We start from the raw sequence: 13,466 nt of genomic DNA, 5'->3' as shown, positions 1-13,466 counted from the left end.
GAAGGCGCTATGTTGCCCAAGGACTGTCCCTGCCGCCAGTGGACGCTCGAGCACCTGGCATCACGCTGCCGCCAGTGGACGCTCGAGCACCTGGCATCGCGCTGGCCGAACTGTTACTTCTGTGAAGTGGTGCCGATGGTGGTGTGCATTGCTAGGCGGCTGACAGGGCCAGGGACATGGGGACTAGCTAGGCCTCCAGGGCGATGCAATGCTGATCGGATGACAATGGAGGATAGGGGCGAGGTGGTAGTAGCCCGATGCAGGCCAATCCTGGGCATCGGGATGCTGCCCGATCGCAACAACTTCCAGTACGAGGCGGTGCAGTGCCAGCTGACCACCTATCTCAGCTATGGTAAGAGCGTCCATCGTAGCAGATCTCGCAGCGTGACGTTGCGGTTCGACGGCTGCAGCAGCTGCCGTTGTGATCGTAACAAGCCTGCTCGGAGTCGGTCTGCTTCCGGTGCCCAACGAGCTTCAGCTCAGCTACCAGGTCGCGGATGGCGGTGCGTGAGGCTTAGGACGGCCTCGAGGAGCGTGCGATGGAACGAGTCAAAGCAGTGAATAGATCCTTGTTGGCGGTATCGGCCAAATCGATGTTAGCGGCACCTTGGCCGAAGAGTCAGGCATGTCCACCTTGGCCATGCCTTAGCGGCCAGGCGTCCAAGATCGACTTCGCGGGCTTGCTGCCAGCATCGACTCGGCCGCACCGCTTTCAGCTCCTTCTTGGCCGATCCACCGCCACCCCTTCCTTGCGTTGTCGCTCTTTTCTGCCTGGCCGTCCCTCGAATTTAGACCTCGGACGCTCGCTTCCAGCATGTTTGTCGTCTACTTGAATTGCATTTGATCTTGCGAGGGACAAAGCCCGCATCAGGGCGAAGAAGGGAGGAGCATGACTGATGTTCGGCAGCGAAAGATGCAGTGGATGGAAGGGATGCTTGGTCAGCGTCGTCACCGGGCATCGCGCAGATGCGATGTGTAACGCACTCACCTGAGAGGCAATAACAGCGGCAGCGAGAGTTTAATAGGCACAGAAACCTTGCCATCGGCGGTGGTCTGCAAAGGAGCCCTGCCGTCATGTTGAAAGCCGGCAGAGCAAAGCAGGAGAAGCTGGTATGAGCGGCAGCGGACCGAGGCGAGTCGGGCTGGGCGGCGGTGATCCACCATATCGAGGCTGACTTGCCTGGGAGCAAGGAGATCATGCTGTTGTCAGCGAGACGAGGAGGAAGGGAAGAGGACGGAGAGGCAAGGGTACAGGGAGAAGGGGAGGAGAGGTCAGCATAGCTTGAAGTCGAGGAAAGGAGGCGGCCTTGGTGGGCGCGGCAAGCAGCGAGAAGCAGAGGGTACCCTTATACCTTCATTGCCTGCTGCCAGGCCGCCGATAAGGTGCTGGCAAGGACGGTTTCGAGGGCGCTCCAGAACTCACCGAGATGCTGCCCAAGCCGAAAGCTAAACCACGCGCGCGTTCTTGGCCCCGGCATCGGAGGTGGGTGGCTGGAGCTTGCCTGTTAGGAAGCGAGACAGGGTGATGGCGCACATCGGTCCATACGGTGAGTGGCAAGAAGGAGGAGGTGCGGGTCAGCCGATGCTGCTGCCGGATGGGCCAATGGGCGCCACGGAGCAGCGCCGCCGCCAGAGCAGCTGCTTGGCCCATGGCGGAGAAGGCGACGCCTTGTAGGGAGGGCTTCGATGGAGGTGCTGCTCCCTGCACCATCCTCACTCTCATCACGACGATCACTCACCAATATGCCTTCTCAGACCGGCGACAGCAACAACGGCGCCCCATTCTTGCAGACACGAACCAAGAGGGCGGCCGTGGCGACCGCATCGACGCCCGCTTTGAGGCCGTGATCGAGGGCAAAAGCAATGCTGGCCTCAAGGATCGTTTAGAGACGCCTTGTTGCTCGAGCTGGCGCCAGTCCTAGCACTGAGGCAGGCGGAGGCAGCAGGGCAGCGGACGATGCTCGAATCGGCACCCTTGTCAATGCCCGCCTCGCTGCGGAGCTCGACGCCCGTGTCGATACCGGCGTTGACGCTCGACTGGAGGAGCTGACGCCTGCTGCCGGATCAACGGAGAAGGAGAAAGAGGTGCAAAACGAGGTGAGAGCTGCCATCCGCGCCAAGCTTCGAGAGCAGATGCACCTGGGTAGCACTGCGGCCTTCTCGCCCTACCCCATCGTCTCAGGGCAGCATCCGAGGGCTGACGCCGGCTGGATCGACATCTCCGGCATGGTGCAGGGCACAGACCAGAGCGAGGCCACCTCGACAGCCGCCGATCTGCCGCTACGCATCGACTGGGAGCCCTGGAACGCGGCGAGAAACTCACCGAGCGCCTGGTCACCAGCTTGGTGCGCCGCTAGGATGCAAAGCGCGACGACTACGACATGATGCCAACTTGATCGAAATCACCTTGCGCCGCGTGGCCTGGAAGACGAGGGTCACGCCATGGACGCCACGCTGCCGAAGAAAAGGGTCGAGAGGTGGATGGTCAGCTTGGTCTGGGAAGAGGCGCACCGCAAGATCGCAGCCAAGGTCGGCCTCGACACGCCGACTCACCACGGCCTAGGACCGGAGGACTGGGGCACACCCCTGCAGGGGGCGCTTCCCGGGCGATGTAGGTGCGAGGCGCGTGGAGGCGAGGGAGCGACGGGCAGCAAGGGCGGTGATGCAGCAGCTGCTGCTGCTACGATGGACAGCAATGGCTCTGGATCAGGATCTGGCGAGGGCGGCGAGGCGGGCGAGGGCGGCCAGGGCGGCGAGGTGGTGAGGGTGGCGAGGAGGGTGGCGAGGGTGGCGAGGGTGGCGAGGGTGGAGGTGGGGGTGGTGGTGGTCGGAAGGGAGGAGACAAAGGGTTGATGAAGCGCCTGCAAGTGGGCGTACACGCGGCCTCTGTCCCGCGCCTCTTCGATCGGATCCGCTCCGGATGACGCCTCGGGGCTGCCTCAGCCAACTATGCGAGGACACACCGAGGATCTCCATTGCCTGTGCAACCGCTTCTGGTGACTGCCGGACAAATGCGAACAAGTTCCCGGTCAAGGCGTTGCGTCGAGAGGCCGCTGAGCAGAAGTGGAGCCCTCAACAGATCACTCCGGCATGGCAGCTGACCAAGCCTGCAACACGGGTCAGGCCTTCTGATGCCATCAGGGTGTCCTCCACGTAGGCCGGCTCGTCCAGCGCGCGCTCCGCTTGCAACAGGGCAAACACTCCTGAAAATTTGGGGTGGCAAGGCGGATCAGGCTCCCACGATTGGCATGGGAGGGGTCGAGGCAAAACGCCTGGCTCAGGTGGTACGGATTGCTAAGCTCGATGCGGTCCAGGTCGATGCCAAGCGGCGTGTATCGCTCAGTCGCAGCATCAGCGATGCCGAGCGTCCGCGTGACCAGCTCCCGAGCCTCTCCGATGGCCAGGCGCGAAACGAGATCCTCGAGCACGCTCCAGCCGTGTCAGAGCCGCAGCAGCGAGCGCTCGACCTCTCCGCGACGCCGATACGACCGCCTACCATATGAGCGTTCGATCGCCCTGCTCGGATGGAAACGCCCAGAAGGATCGTGGCGGGCCAAATGCGCGGATGTGGTCGCCGATGTGGCTATGGTCGCCGATGTGGCTGATGTAGTGTGAGTTGGGCGTGATCAGGGGGATTGTGGCGAGGGCAGCGACAAAATCTTTCGCATCTTTCAGCAGCGTCGATTTCGTCGAGCGAGAGCACGGCCTTTGTGAAGACGGCGATGAAGCGTGACAGCGATCGCGCAAGGTGCTCGATGATCCAGCCACGAAGCCGACGATGGACGTCCTTTGCCTTCGGCGGCGCCAACGCTTTGTTCCTACTGCGAACGAGGGCGGAGGTCGAACGTTGAACGTCGCGCGGCTTGCCGGTGCAGCAGACCGAAGAGCAGAAGTGCGGCCTCCAACTGCGGGAATAGAAATTGGTGGGATTTGATGGGGGTCTACCTACTGGAACGGAGAACAGGGTACATGCCGACCAGGACGAGTCAAACCGCGATCAGGAAGGCCGTTGTCTGGAGGGGAAAGACGCGAACAAAGAAAGGGTTTCGCGCAATATGCTGGAGCTCAACGTCCTGGACCGCCAGCGCACGGAAAGGCAGGGTGAAGAAGAGCAAGGGAGAAGGTGTCAGCGAAGATGCCCGAACAGTCAGTGGCACAGGGCCAGCCCTTAACTCACCACGGGGTTCGAAGGGGCAGCGCGTCCGCCTGTGGCGCGCCCCGCAGAAGGTGCACTTGTGCTCTCGGACGCAAGCGCGGCAGGCCTTGTCGGTGTTGAAGCGCTCGCAAAACTCCCCCGCTTCGGCCGCGGAGATTGGCACGAAGTCGCCCAGGCCCAGAAATTGAGGAGCTGCCTGGCGAGGCATGCCGATGTGCTGCTCGTGGGCGATGAGGGTGAAGTGGTGGCCGTCGGTGCGACGGCGCAGGTCCGCCACCTCGTCCCAGAGGCGGTGGACGGTGTTGACGAGGTTGCGGATGAGGTCCGCATCCGTGATTGGCTGAGGGTTCCTGTTTGCAAGGGGGCTGTAGTGCGGATCGTCTTCGTCGTCGTCGTCCGGGTCGCCGAAGAAGAGGCTGCCCTGCCCATTGCTGTTCGTATGGTTTTCGCTGGCCCCCGAGGCTTCCTGAGCCATCCTTGCCTGGTCGGCCGATGTGTTGAGTGCTGGGATGGTCTCCTCCACCTGGCCAGGAGTAGCCGGGATGGGACCGGGGGAGGAGAAAGGTGTCCAGAGCGGGGAGAGGGGCATTGGCTGGTCGGCTGATGTGTCGAGCGCTGGGATGGCTTCCTCCACCTGGCCAGGAGTAGCGGGGACGGGGCCCGGGGAGGAGACAGGTGTCCAGAGTGGGGAGAGAGGCATTGGCTGGCAACGGTGGGCCAAAGAAAAGAAAAGAAGGTGAAGGTCAGCGTCATGCTGAAATGAGAGGCGAACGCTGGTCGAACTGATGCGGCGCTGGTGGCAAAGCCAGGTGGCGGTTGGGTCAATGCAGCGATGGAGATGGACAGGAGAAGGGGGGCAGGGCAAAAGCTAGGATACGGTGCTGAGGACCACGCGGCGAGAGCCAGGGCGGCACGGCGACTGGGATCCAGACAGCGAGCATCAAGACAGTGCAGCGATGGACAACAGGCGACGATCGTCACGACAATGCAACGATGAGTGCATGCGGCGAGAGTCGAGACGGTGTGGCGCTGAATACCATGCGGCGAGAGTCGAGAAGCTGCGGAGCTGGAGGCCATGCGGCGAACGTCGAGGCAGTGCGGCGGTGGTCACCAAGCAGCGAGAGTCGAGACAGTGCAGCGATGGACAACAGGCGACGATCGTCCCGACAATGCAACGATGAGTGCATGTGGCGAGAGTCGAGACGGTGTGGCGCTGAGTACCATGCGGCGAGAGTCGAGAAGCTGCGGAGCTGGAGGCCATGCGGCGAACGTCGAGGCAGTGCGGCGGTGGTCACCAAGCAGCGAGAGTCGAGACAATGCGGTGGTGGAGACCAGGCGGCGAGCATCGAGACAGTGCGTCGGTGGAACCAGGTGGCGAGCATCGAGACAGTGCGTCGGTGGAACCAGGTGGCGAGCATCGAGACAGTGCGTCGGTGGAACCAGGTGGCGAGCATCGAGACAGTGCGTCGGTGGAACCAGGTGGCGAGCGCCTCGACAATGCAACGATGAGTCCATGTGGCGAGAATCGAGGCGGTGCGGCGCTGGGAGTCCATGAGGCGAAAGTCGGGATGGTGCGGCGCTGGGAGTCCATGAGGCGAAAGTCGGGATGGTGCGGCGCTGGGAGTCCATGAGGCGAAAGTCGGGATGGTGCGGCGCTGCGAGTCCATGAGGCGAAAGTCGGGATGGTGCGGCGCTGGGGGACCATACGGCGAGAGTCGAGACGGTGCGGGAAAGACGAGAACACAGGGGAACCTTACTCACAAATGTAGCGCTTGGCGGGGTCGATGGAGGAAGGGAAGACGGTTGTGGGGAGACTGGAAGGGGGGGATCTTATACTGGTCTGGACAGGCAGTGCGAGGACATCGGGCGCTCGCTCAGAGGAAAGTCTCTCGAGAGGAACAGCCTCCTCTGGGCTTCCACCCTTGCCTGTTTTCGCCCAGCCTGCTGGGCTCGTGCCCCTGGGCTCGTTCCAGCTGGGGCCTGTCTGTTCAGGCGAGCAAGGCCCAACGCCCACAGACTGCGCTGCGAAAAGAACCACGGGAGACCTGCAGGCTGGGAACCAACGACGCCTGCGAAGCACGCCCAAAAAAATTACGGGAGACCCCTGCTGATCCCCTGATCTCTGGACTCTCCCGTAATTTCTCGCGTCCCTCCTCAAGCCTAGCGCCTGAACACAAGCTGGCGCGACCGGCGCGTCACCCTGCCCCCTAAGCAGCCGGACAGGCAAGACGCGAGGAGCAGAGGCAGGCAGATGTTTCGGTCGGAGCAGCGCGTTCGGGTGTTCAATCGCGTCGCCCGAGCTGAAACGTTGCACTCTCTCTCTCTCCCCGGATTTTCAGCCGCCACGTCACCCACTCCGGTGGGCCTGCTGGATTCGGCTTGCAAAAGATCAACGTGTTTTGCTGACCAAGGACGAGCGTGAGCCGGTGGCATGGTCGCTGCGCTGGCCCCTTGACCGTTGAACCTCGAGCTGCCCGTTGGTCGCACGAGGCGAGGGGGCTGTTTATCGTGGGCGACCTGGAGCCAGCCGCGACTCGTTGGCCCGCGTGCGCGAGCTCCGACTGCAGGGCCCTGGCGCATCCCGTGACCGTCGAGAGCAGTTTCTTGCGCCGGCTCCGAAGCACTCGTCTCCTAGACACCCCTTGGCCGACCTCAGCCTGCAACCGATAGCCCCCGCCTACCCCACTGGCCACACTGCGACGCCAGCAACAAACGCCACATAGACTTCGAGAGACCTTCGCCGCGCTCTGCTCTCGCCTGAGATGCATCAGCAGCGGGATCATCAGGCGCCTGAACGACCTGGGCCTCGCCGGACAGTAGTGCCAATGGGCAGGCCTGTAGTCCGTCTTCCTTTCACCCCGCGTCGAACCAAGCGGCTCACCTCCGCTCCCTGGGCAGCCGCGACGATCCGTACCCGGCCGACGTGGAAGCCTGCTACGACGTCCGCCACACCCGTGCGCCCCATGGAGCGGCTCGCCCAGGCTCGCCCAGCTGGACCTCGCCTTTCCGTCGTTGTATAAAAACCGCGCGATGGAGCCAGACTTTGGTCAGGACCGGCCGCGCTGGTGGCACGACTCTCTGCGTTTCTGGTCGAGGACGTCGCCGCTGGCCTCCCTCTCGCCACACTGGGTCATCCACTCTTTCACCAACGCGGCCGGCAAGGCCCCTTCGACCTCGGTCTCCTCCAGTTCTTGTCCCTCTCTTGCAGCCTCGTCCCATCTATCAATGTCTCTTCCCGCGCACTGTCCCCCTTTCGGCTCGCCGGAGTCGACGTTGAGCAGGCCAAATGAGCGGACGCCGTAGAGAGCCCGGTATCGTTTGTCATCATGGTTGCTGCTGGTGGCGGATTGGTGATCAAGTGGCCAGGTCTTCTCCCCGAAGAGAGAGCTAGAGCTTGACTGGACCTGGTGCTGGTGCTGGCCATCTGGATGCCTCGGACCCTGGCTGCGGGCCGGCGCGTTGTTGAAAGCGCCAGGCCTCTCCCCTGCCAGTCGAGGGACGGGGCCTCGCCCCCGAAAAACAGAAATGAATTCATGAGCAAAAAGCGCGCGCGCCCGCGGTCCCGCCTCCACTTTCCGCACCACCATCATCCCTGCCACCCTCACCAGTTGCGCCGCCGACCTTCCGTTAAAGCTCCTTTAGGACGTCGTCCTGGGGAGTGGCAACGGCGGTTGTGCCCCTCGGCAGGCCGTTCGCTCAGGTCGGCTTGCGCTGGTGGGGAGAAGCCTGGCCGGGCCTGCCTGTCAAGGCACCTTTAGGGCATCGCCCTGGGGTGATGCGACGGCGGTTTTGCCTCGGGGCAGGCCGTTTTGGGCGGGTCCGCCGGCGCAAGGCCCAACAGTCCCGCCCTTGTCTTCGACCGTATGCTGCACCACTCAGCTGGCCAGCCAGAGCTCCGCATCCCTTCCGCCATCGACCCTGCCCGTCCTTTTCCCTGATTTCTCCTCGACCTGACATATGCTGGCTTGATGGAGCAGCGCCGCGCCCCTCATTCGCCTACGTCGCCGCCATCCAGTCCGCTTGGTCAGCTTGCAGGCCTGCTCCTCGCCAGCAGCAGGGGGAGCCACGTCGCACCGACAAGACCACCCACGACACCAGCGATAGCATTTGCTCTGCCCACGTCGACCAGGGCCTGCCCGTCCTACTGATCCACGGCCAGCGCAAAGACCTCCTCTGCGGAGACGCCGAGCGAGTTGGCATCGCCCACTCGATTCGCTGCGCAAAGTTCCTGCGTCTCGATTCCTCAAAGCAGGCGTCCATCGGTCCCGGCAGCCTTTCATACAGCCAGGGATGTCGCTCTCCTCGCCGCCTGTTCACGGCGCCTTGGGCAGGCTTCTCGCATCCCGCAGAGGTCAACGCCACCTGAATCGGCGGGGGTGACATCAACGCACTGGGTCGACGGACGTCCGGCGCTTTCGGAGCGAACAATCACCGCTCGCTCGAAGATCTCCAGCGCGCCGCCGGGACAACCCTTTGCCGGGACAACCCTTCGCCGGGACAACCCTTCGCCGGGACAACCCTTCGCCGGGCCGTTGAGGCGGGCTGCCGCAGCCTTTACCCCCTCCCGGGTCCAGTTATCGACGTCGGGCGGAGCAGCTACGGGCACGCGAGCATACCAGTCAGCGCGCTCGGCATGCTGGGGCCTCATGATGAGCATCCCTCGGCGACCCCAGCAGGCATTGACGCAGGGCCTGCTCTCGCGACGCCTTTGGCCATGGGCGCGAGGGGAACGGGACCGATGGGCATGCACCACGTCCCAAAGCCGCAGTCGCAGCGACAACCTACAGCTCCGCAACCACATCAACGAGATACCGAAGCACGGTTCCGTCTCGCTTCCTGGCCGTGATGGTGCAGCGAGGCTTTACTCCGCTCGTCTAGGGCCGCCGCCGCATCGCACGTCGCGCTGGTGCTGGCCGGAGAGCCCGCCGAGCCAACCCAGTGGCATCCCGCCGCCGTCGACGCATCATCGTCCTGGTCGAACAGCTGCACGCAGGTGAGGCGACTTCCTTGACGCCACGACCCCTGCCGGTCGTTCACTTCATCAAGGCACCGCTACAGGTGCAGGCGCAAGCCGCTGGAGCCCGGGCGGTCCGTTCACCTCGAGCTGGGCGCGGGACACGGAGAGCTAGGCGCGAAACGCGGAGAGCGGAGCGCAAAACGGCAGCCGGACACCCGGTCCAAAGGCGTGCGCGGGCTGGCCGCGGAACCGGGCCGGTAGCGCACAGACCTCGGGAACGCCCCCGTTTCTCGACGGCAATGGCGCAGCGGCTTCGGAAGCCGCTTCGGGAAGGACTGTCAGCGCCCGGCCTTCTTCTGGGCCTCCTGTCCATCTATCGAGGAAGGCGACCGACGTGGGCACATTGTGCTCGAGCTGTTCCGTCGGACGTGCCGTACCAGCTGACTCGACCTGGATCCTGCTGTCAGTGTCACACAGAGGCAGAGGCGCCGCACTCTAAACGGAGAGAGCGAGGCACGGGAAGAGAGAGCGAGGCAGGGGGAGCAGCGGCGGCCCAGGTCGTGCCGAAAGGGGTGGGTGGCACGCCGCCCGCATCGATCCGATCCAAGGAGGCAGGGGGACGAACTCGTGGGTCGTTAAGCGCCTCGGCTAAAGTTCAGTGGGGAATCTTCCGTTTAAATTTTCCAGGAAAAGTTTACCCGGCGGGGGCGTCGGGGTTGCACCGACCGGACCCTGCCTGTCGGCCGAGTCTTGGCCGGCCTAGCCTGCCTCACCCGGCATGGCGGGCCACCTCGGCCCGGAGCGCTCAGTTCCGGATCGACCGTGCATCGAGGGCGCATCGAGGGCAGGCCGGCCGAGGGTGGGCGGAAGGCGGACCAGCCGGTGGAGCTGAGCGGGGGTCCAGCCGGCGGCACAGCCTCGGCGGCGGCTTCGGAGCGAGGATGGAGCGGCGTGCCTCGTCGTCGGCCCCTCCGCCATCCGCCTTCCAGCTGGCTCGCCCACTAGCTAGTACTCGTTTGCTCTCTCTCTCTTCGCCCTCGGACCCCGTTTGGCCCCTCGCCCCGCGCCGCAGTGCCGGATTGGCGCTGCCGCCGGCAACGACCCGCTAGCTCGCAGCTCGCAGCTCGCCGTCGTCGCTCCACCACTCCCACCACCTTCCTCCCCTTATGCGGCCTCGGAACTCCCCGTCCCGTTAGACGAGCCAGCGAGCGAGTTGCAACGTGGACCGAGCAGCCGTACCCTGCTTCGGGCCGACGGCCGCAGCAGCTTCGCACCGCTCTTCGTCCGACCATCCTGACCCGCCGTCACAGCCTCGACTGCTCGTCTTTGCGCTGCTGTTCCGTTGGTCCCTTGGCGCTCTGTTCGCCCCTCGACCAGTAGCTCGGTACGCTGTCGGTGCAGTGGAACCCTCGCTCTGCGAACTTGCACTTGTACATATACCGGTCACCGCTGCCTCCAGTCATCCGTTGAATCTCACACCACTAGCCATCGCTCCCTCACTCGAATCTGCATCGCACACTCGCTGCCACCTTGCCCACTCAGCTCGACACCGCTCCCCAATCGCACGCCGCCCAACATGTTCGCCCTCAACACCGGCTTTGTCGTTGCCTCCCTCGCCGCCCTCTGCTACGGCACAGCTGGCGTCCAAGCCGCCCCGGCCTCGTGCAAGGTCGTCTCGACCGCGCCTCTGGGCTACGGCGTCAACACCATCCTGGGCTCGCGGGACCTCCCCAAGGCGTACCTCACCTTCCAGGGACATCGCACCGCCGACGGCTTCCAGTACCTGCAGCCGAGCAAAGAGCCCGAGCTGTTTGACTTTGTCGCCTGCCACGACCTCATCAACTCGAACGGAGAGTTTAGCAACGAGGTCAAGTCCGGGTGCGTCCCTCGAGCCGCTCATCTGCCGCCCTGCCGTCGATTACCTGCGCGACTCCGCCGCCTCGCCGACTGACATGCCCTGCACCTCTTTGTCCTCTGTCCGCCGCACGTCTCCGCTGCGCCGCCACAGGTATATCGCCTCTCGCAAGGCCTCGGGCTACTGCCTCTCTGCGACCTCGCTCACTGGCACTGACGAGCGCATCGTCTCGAAGCCGTGCCACTTTATCGACAACGACCTGTCAAACCACCAGCGCTTCCAGTTCTCGGTCAACTCGGCCGGACTGTACCACTTCGTCGACTATCTTGGCAAGGACCAGGGCCCGGCGCCCGCCGGCACCGGCCCCGACGACTTCCCGATCGGCAACAGCGGCAGCGGCTACCACACCAGCATCGTGGGCGATGCTGACAGCGCCGACAGCTTCCTCCGCCTGGCCTACTCGCCCGACGCTCCCAAGCTTGGTGCCGCTGCTGCCATGGCCTACTACGACGGCTGGACGGGCAAGAGCATCGCACAGCAGTAGGCCGATTGCCGAGTGAGCGAGGAGAGTGCACCGCCGTCTCGCAGCACCATGGAATGCAATGTACCTTGCTCCCTCTGCGAATGTCTTCTCGTCTGGATCGTTGCACATCAGGCGTTGCGTGGCTGTAGAAGCACGAAGCTGGTGGTCTCTGGGCGTTGCGGGTCAGGTGGAGGGTGGTCCCATGTTGCACCCATCGCGGGCCTAGAGCAGGCGAGTAACCGTACAGTCTACGTGTGAGCGCCGGCCGCTGGGCAAACGACCGTCGGGACCCCGAGCGAGGTTTGCTACTCTGCCGCTGTTGGCCGTCCGCTCCGTCTGCAACGCCATCGTCGCGGTCGTCCTCGTCGTAATCCACCTGCCCTGCTCGGACAGCGCCTCGATGGTACCGGCAGCATCGGCTGCCGCTTCTCAGGGCGCCGTCGCACGGACAAGGCCTCGGCATTACCGCTCCTCAGTTCATTTGCGGTGCAGACCGCGACGCAGAGGCAGCTCGGGCCTTTGGAGTTGTGGATCACCGCCGGCGGGCATGCCCTTCTGGTAGCGCCGCCACCGTCTCCTTCTCTCCTCTCCGTCCATCGCCCCGTTCTTGCCCAGGCTGCTCCAGAGGCCCGGGACTATGTCTCTAGTGCTCGTATCAGTAGGCCAGATCGTATGATAGCCCACTTTGCCGCTCGTCCGGTCCCACTCCTCTGCTAAGCCTGCCCCCGAACAGCCACGGTGCCGCCTCCGACATTGCTCACCCACAGCGGGAAGCCTCGCTCCATCCACAACGCGAGGCCAAGGGCGCTGAGTCAAGGGCCGTCTGAAATGGCCTCGCCAGGCGGAGCTGGTCCGAACGAGGCGATGGTGCTGATGAGAATCTCCTGTGCGGTCGCGACGACCACGAGTTGATGGAGCAGGGGGGCCGAGCGACGTTATCAGCCCTGTTAGTGATGCTCTCGATGATGCTGCCTGGCACGGTCGACCTCGATGCTGCTCAAGATGCTCGCTGTGGACAGGATCAGATCCATTCTGGCGGCCTAGGTAGGCGGATCAAGAGCCGGGCAGGACGGGCACAGTACTCTGTAGACCGGGCGAGCTCGACTGCTGCGGGGGCGGCAGGTACACTGTGGGCCGGGCAAGCAGAGATGCGGTATCACGTAGGGGCTGCTTGACTGCTATGGTGGTCAGTCACTTTTGCTTGAGCTGATGGCGTGATACATCTCGTGCAGCGCTGACCAGTCTCGAGAAGATGGTGGTCAGGAAGGAAGACGATTTTGGCCAAAAATTTCGACCGCTTTTCCGAATCGGGGGAGCGGGACGGGGGGACGCGAATCAGGAAAGCCCCCGACGACTCTGATTCCCGAAGGTAGGCAAAAAAGGAGAAGCCCATCCGAACCCGTCTCACACCTGCTTGGGGCAACGTCGCGTGGACTCCTGCTGGCCGAGCACTCGTGGTCGAGCGGCTCTGTGCGAATTCAGAACGAATTGCACTGGATCACAGTCTCGGTTGAAGAGACAGAGGGCGCGGCGCCATCCCCTTCAGCGGCCGAGGACGGATGGTCGAGCGACCTGTGCAAACATTAGGGTCGACGTCGACCCGAATTGCTCTGGGGCACAGCGGCGGTGTGTGGATTCGGGTCGACGTTCGGGTCGACGTCGACGCGAATTGCTCTGGCGCACACCGGCGGTGTGTGGATTCGGGTCGACGTTCGGGTTGACGTCGACCCGAATTGCTTTGGAGCACAGACAACGTCGACCCTTGATGCAGCGGGGTGAACGCGATTTCTCTCCCTTGAACCCTGCACCTCTTCCCCCCCGGCAAGGGGCCGGGGAAGAAAATTACGGGATGGAGAGGACGCGTCCACGCGCGCTCTCTGATCCGCTGATCCAGCCTGGTCTCCCGTAATTTTTTTGGCCCCCCCGCGCGGCAGACTTGCCCCTGGTCCACTGATCTCGACTCTCCCGTAATTTT

The 13,466-nt window shown here is 63.8% G+C and overlaps 2 protein-coding genes across 2 annotated transcripts; one reads left to right on the top strand and one right to left on the bottom strand.

Annotated features, from left to right (window-relative positions):
• Nucleotides 1–4,065: 4,065 nt before the first annotated feature.
• PFL1_02169 (uncharacterized protein) lies at nt 4,066–4,631 on the bottom strand (the record flags this gene model as incomplete). Its single annotated transcript, XM_007879682.1, has 2 exons — nt 4,066–4,073; nt 4,178–4,631. 2 exons carry the CDS (start codon nt 4,629–4,631, stop codon nt 4,066–4,068), a joined length of 462 nt encoding a protein of 153 aa, XP_007877873.1.
• A 6,058-nt stretch (nt 4,632–10,689) lies between these two features.
• PFL1_02168 (uncharacterized protein) lies at nt 10,690–11,512 on the top strand (the record flags this gene model as incomplete). The annotated part of the gene is made up of 2 exons (XM_007879681.1): nt 10,690–10,991; nt 11,122–11,512. 2 exons carry the CDS (start codon nt 10,690–10,692, stop codon nt 11,510–11,512), a joined length of 693 nt encoding a protein of 230 aa, XP_007877872.1.
• Nucleotides 11,513–13,466: the final 1,954 nt, after the last annotated feature.

Source organism: Pseudozyma flocculosa, assembly GCF_000417875.1.
Source record: "Pseudozyma flocculosa PF-1 unplaced genomic scaffold scaffold00006, whole genome shotgun sequence".
NCBI lineage: Eukaryota > Fungi > Basidiomycota > Ustilaginomycetes > Ustilaginales > Ustilaginaceae > Pseudozyma > Pseudozyma flocculosa.
The sequence above is the reverse complement of the archived record's forward strand: the minus strand, read 5'-3'. Positions and strand labels throughout refer to the sequence as shown.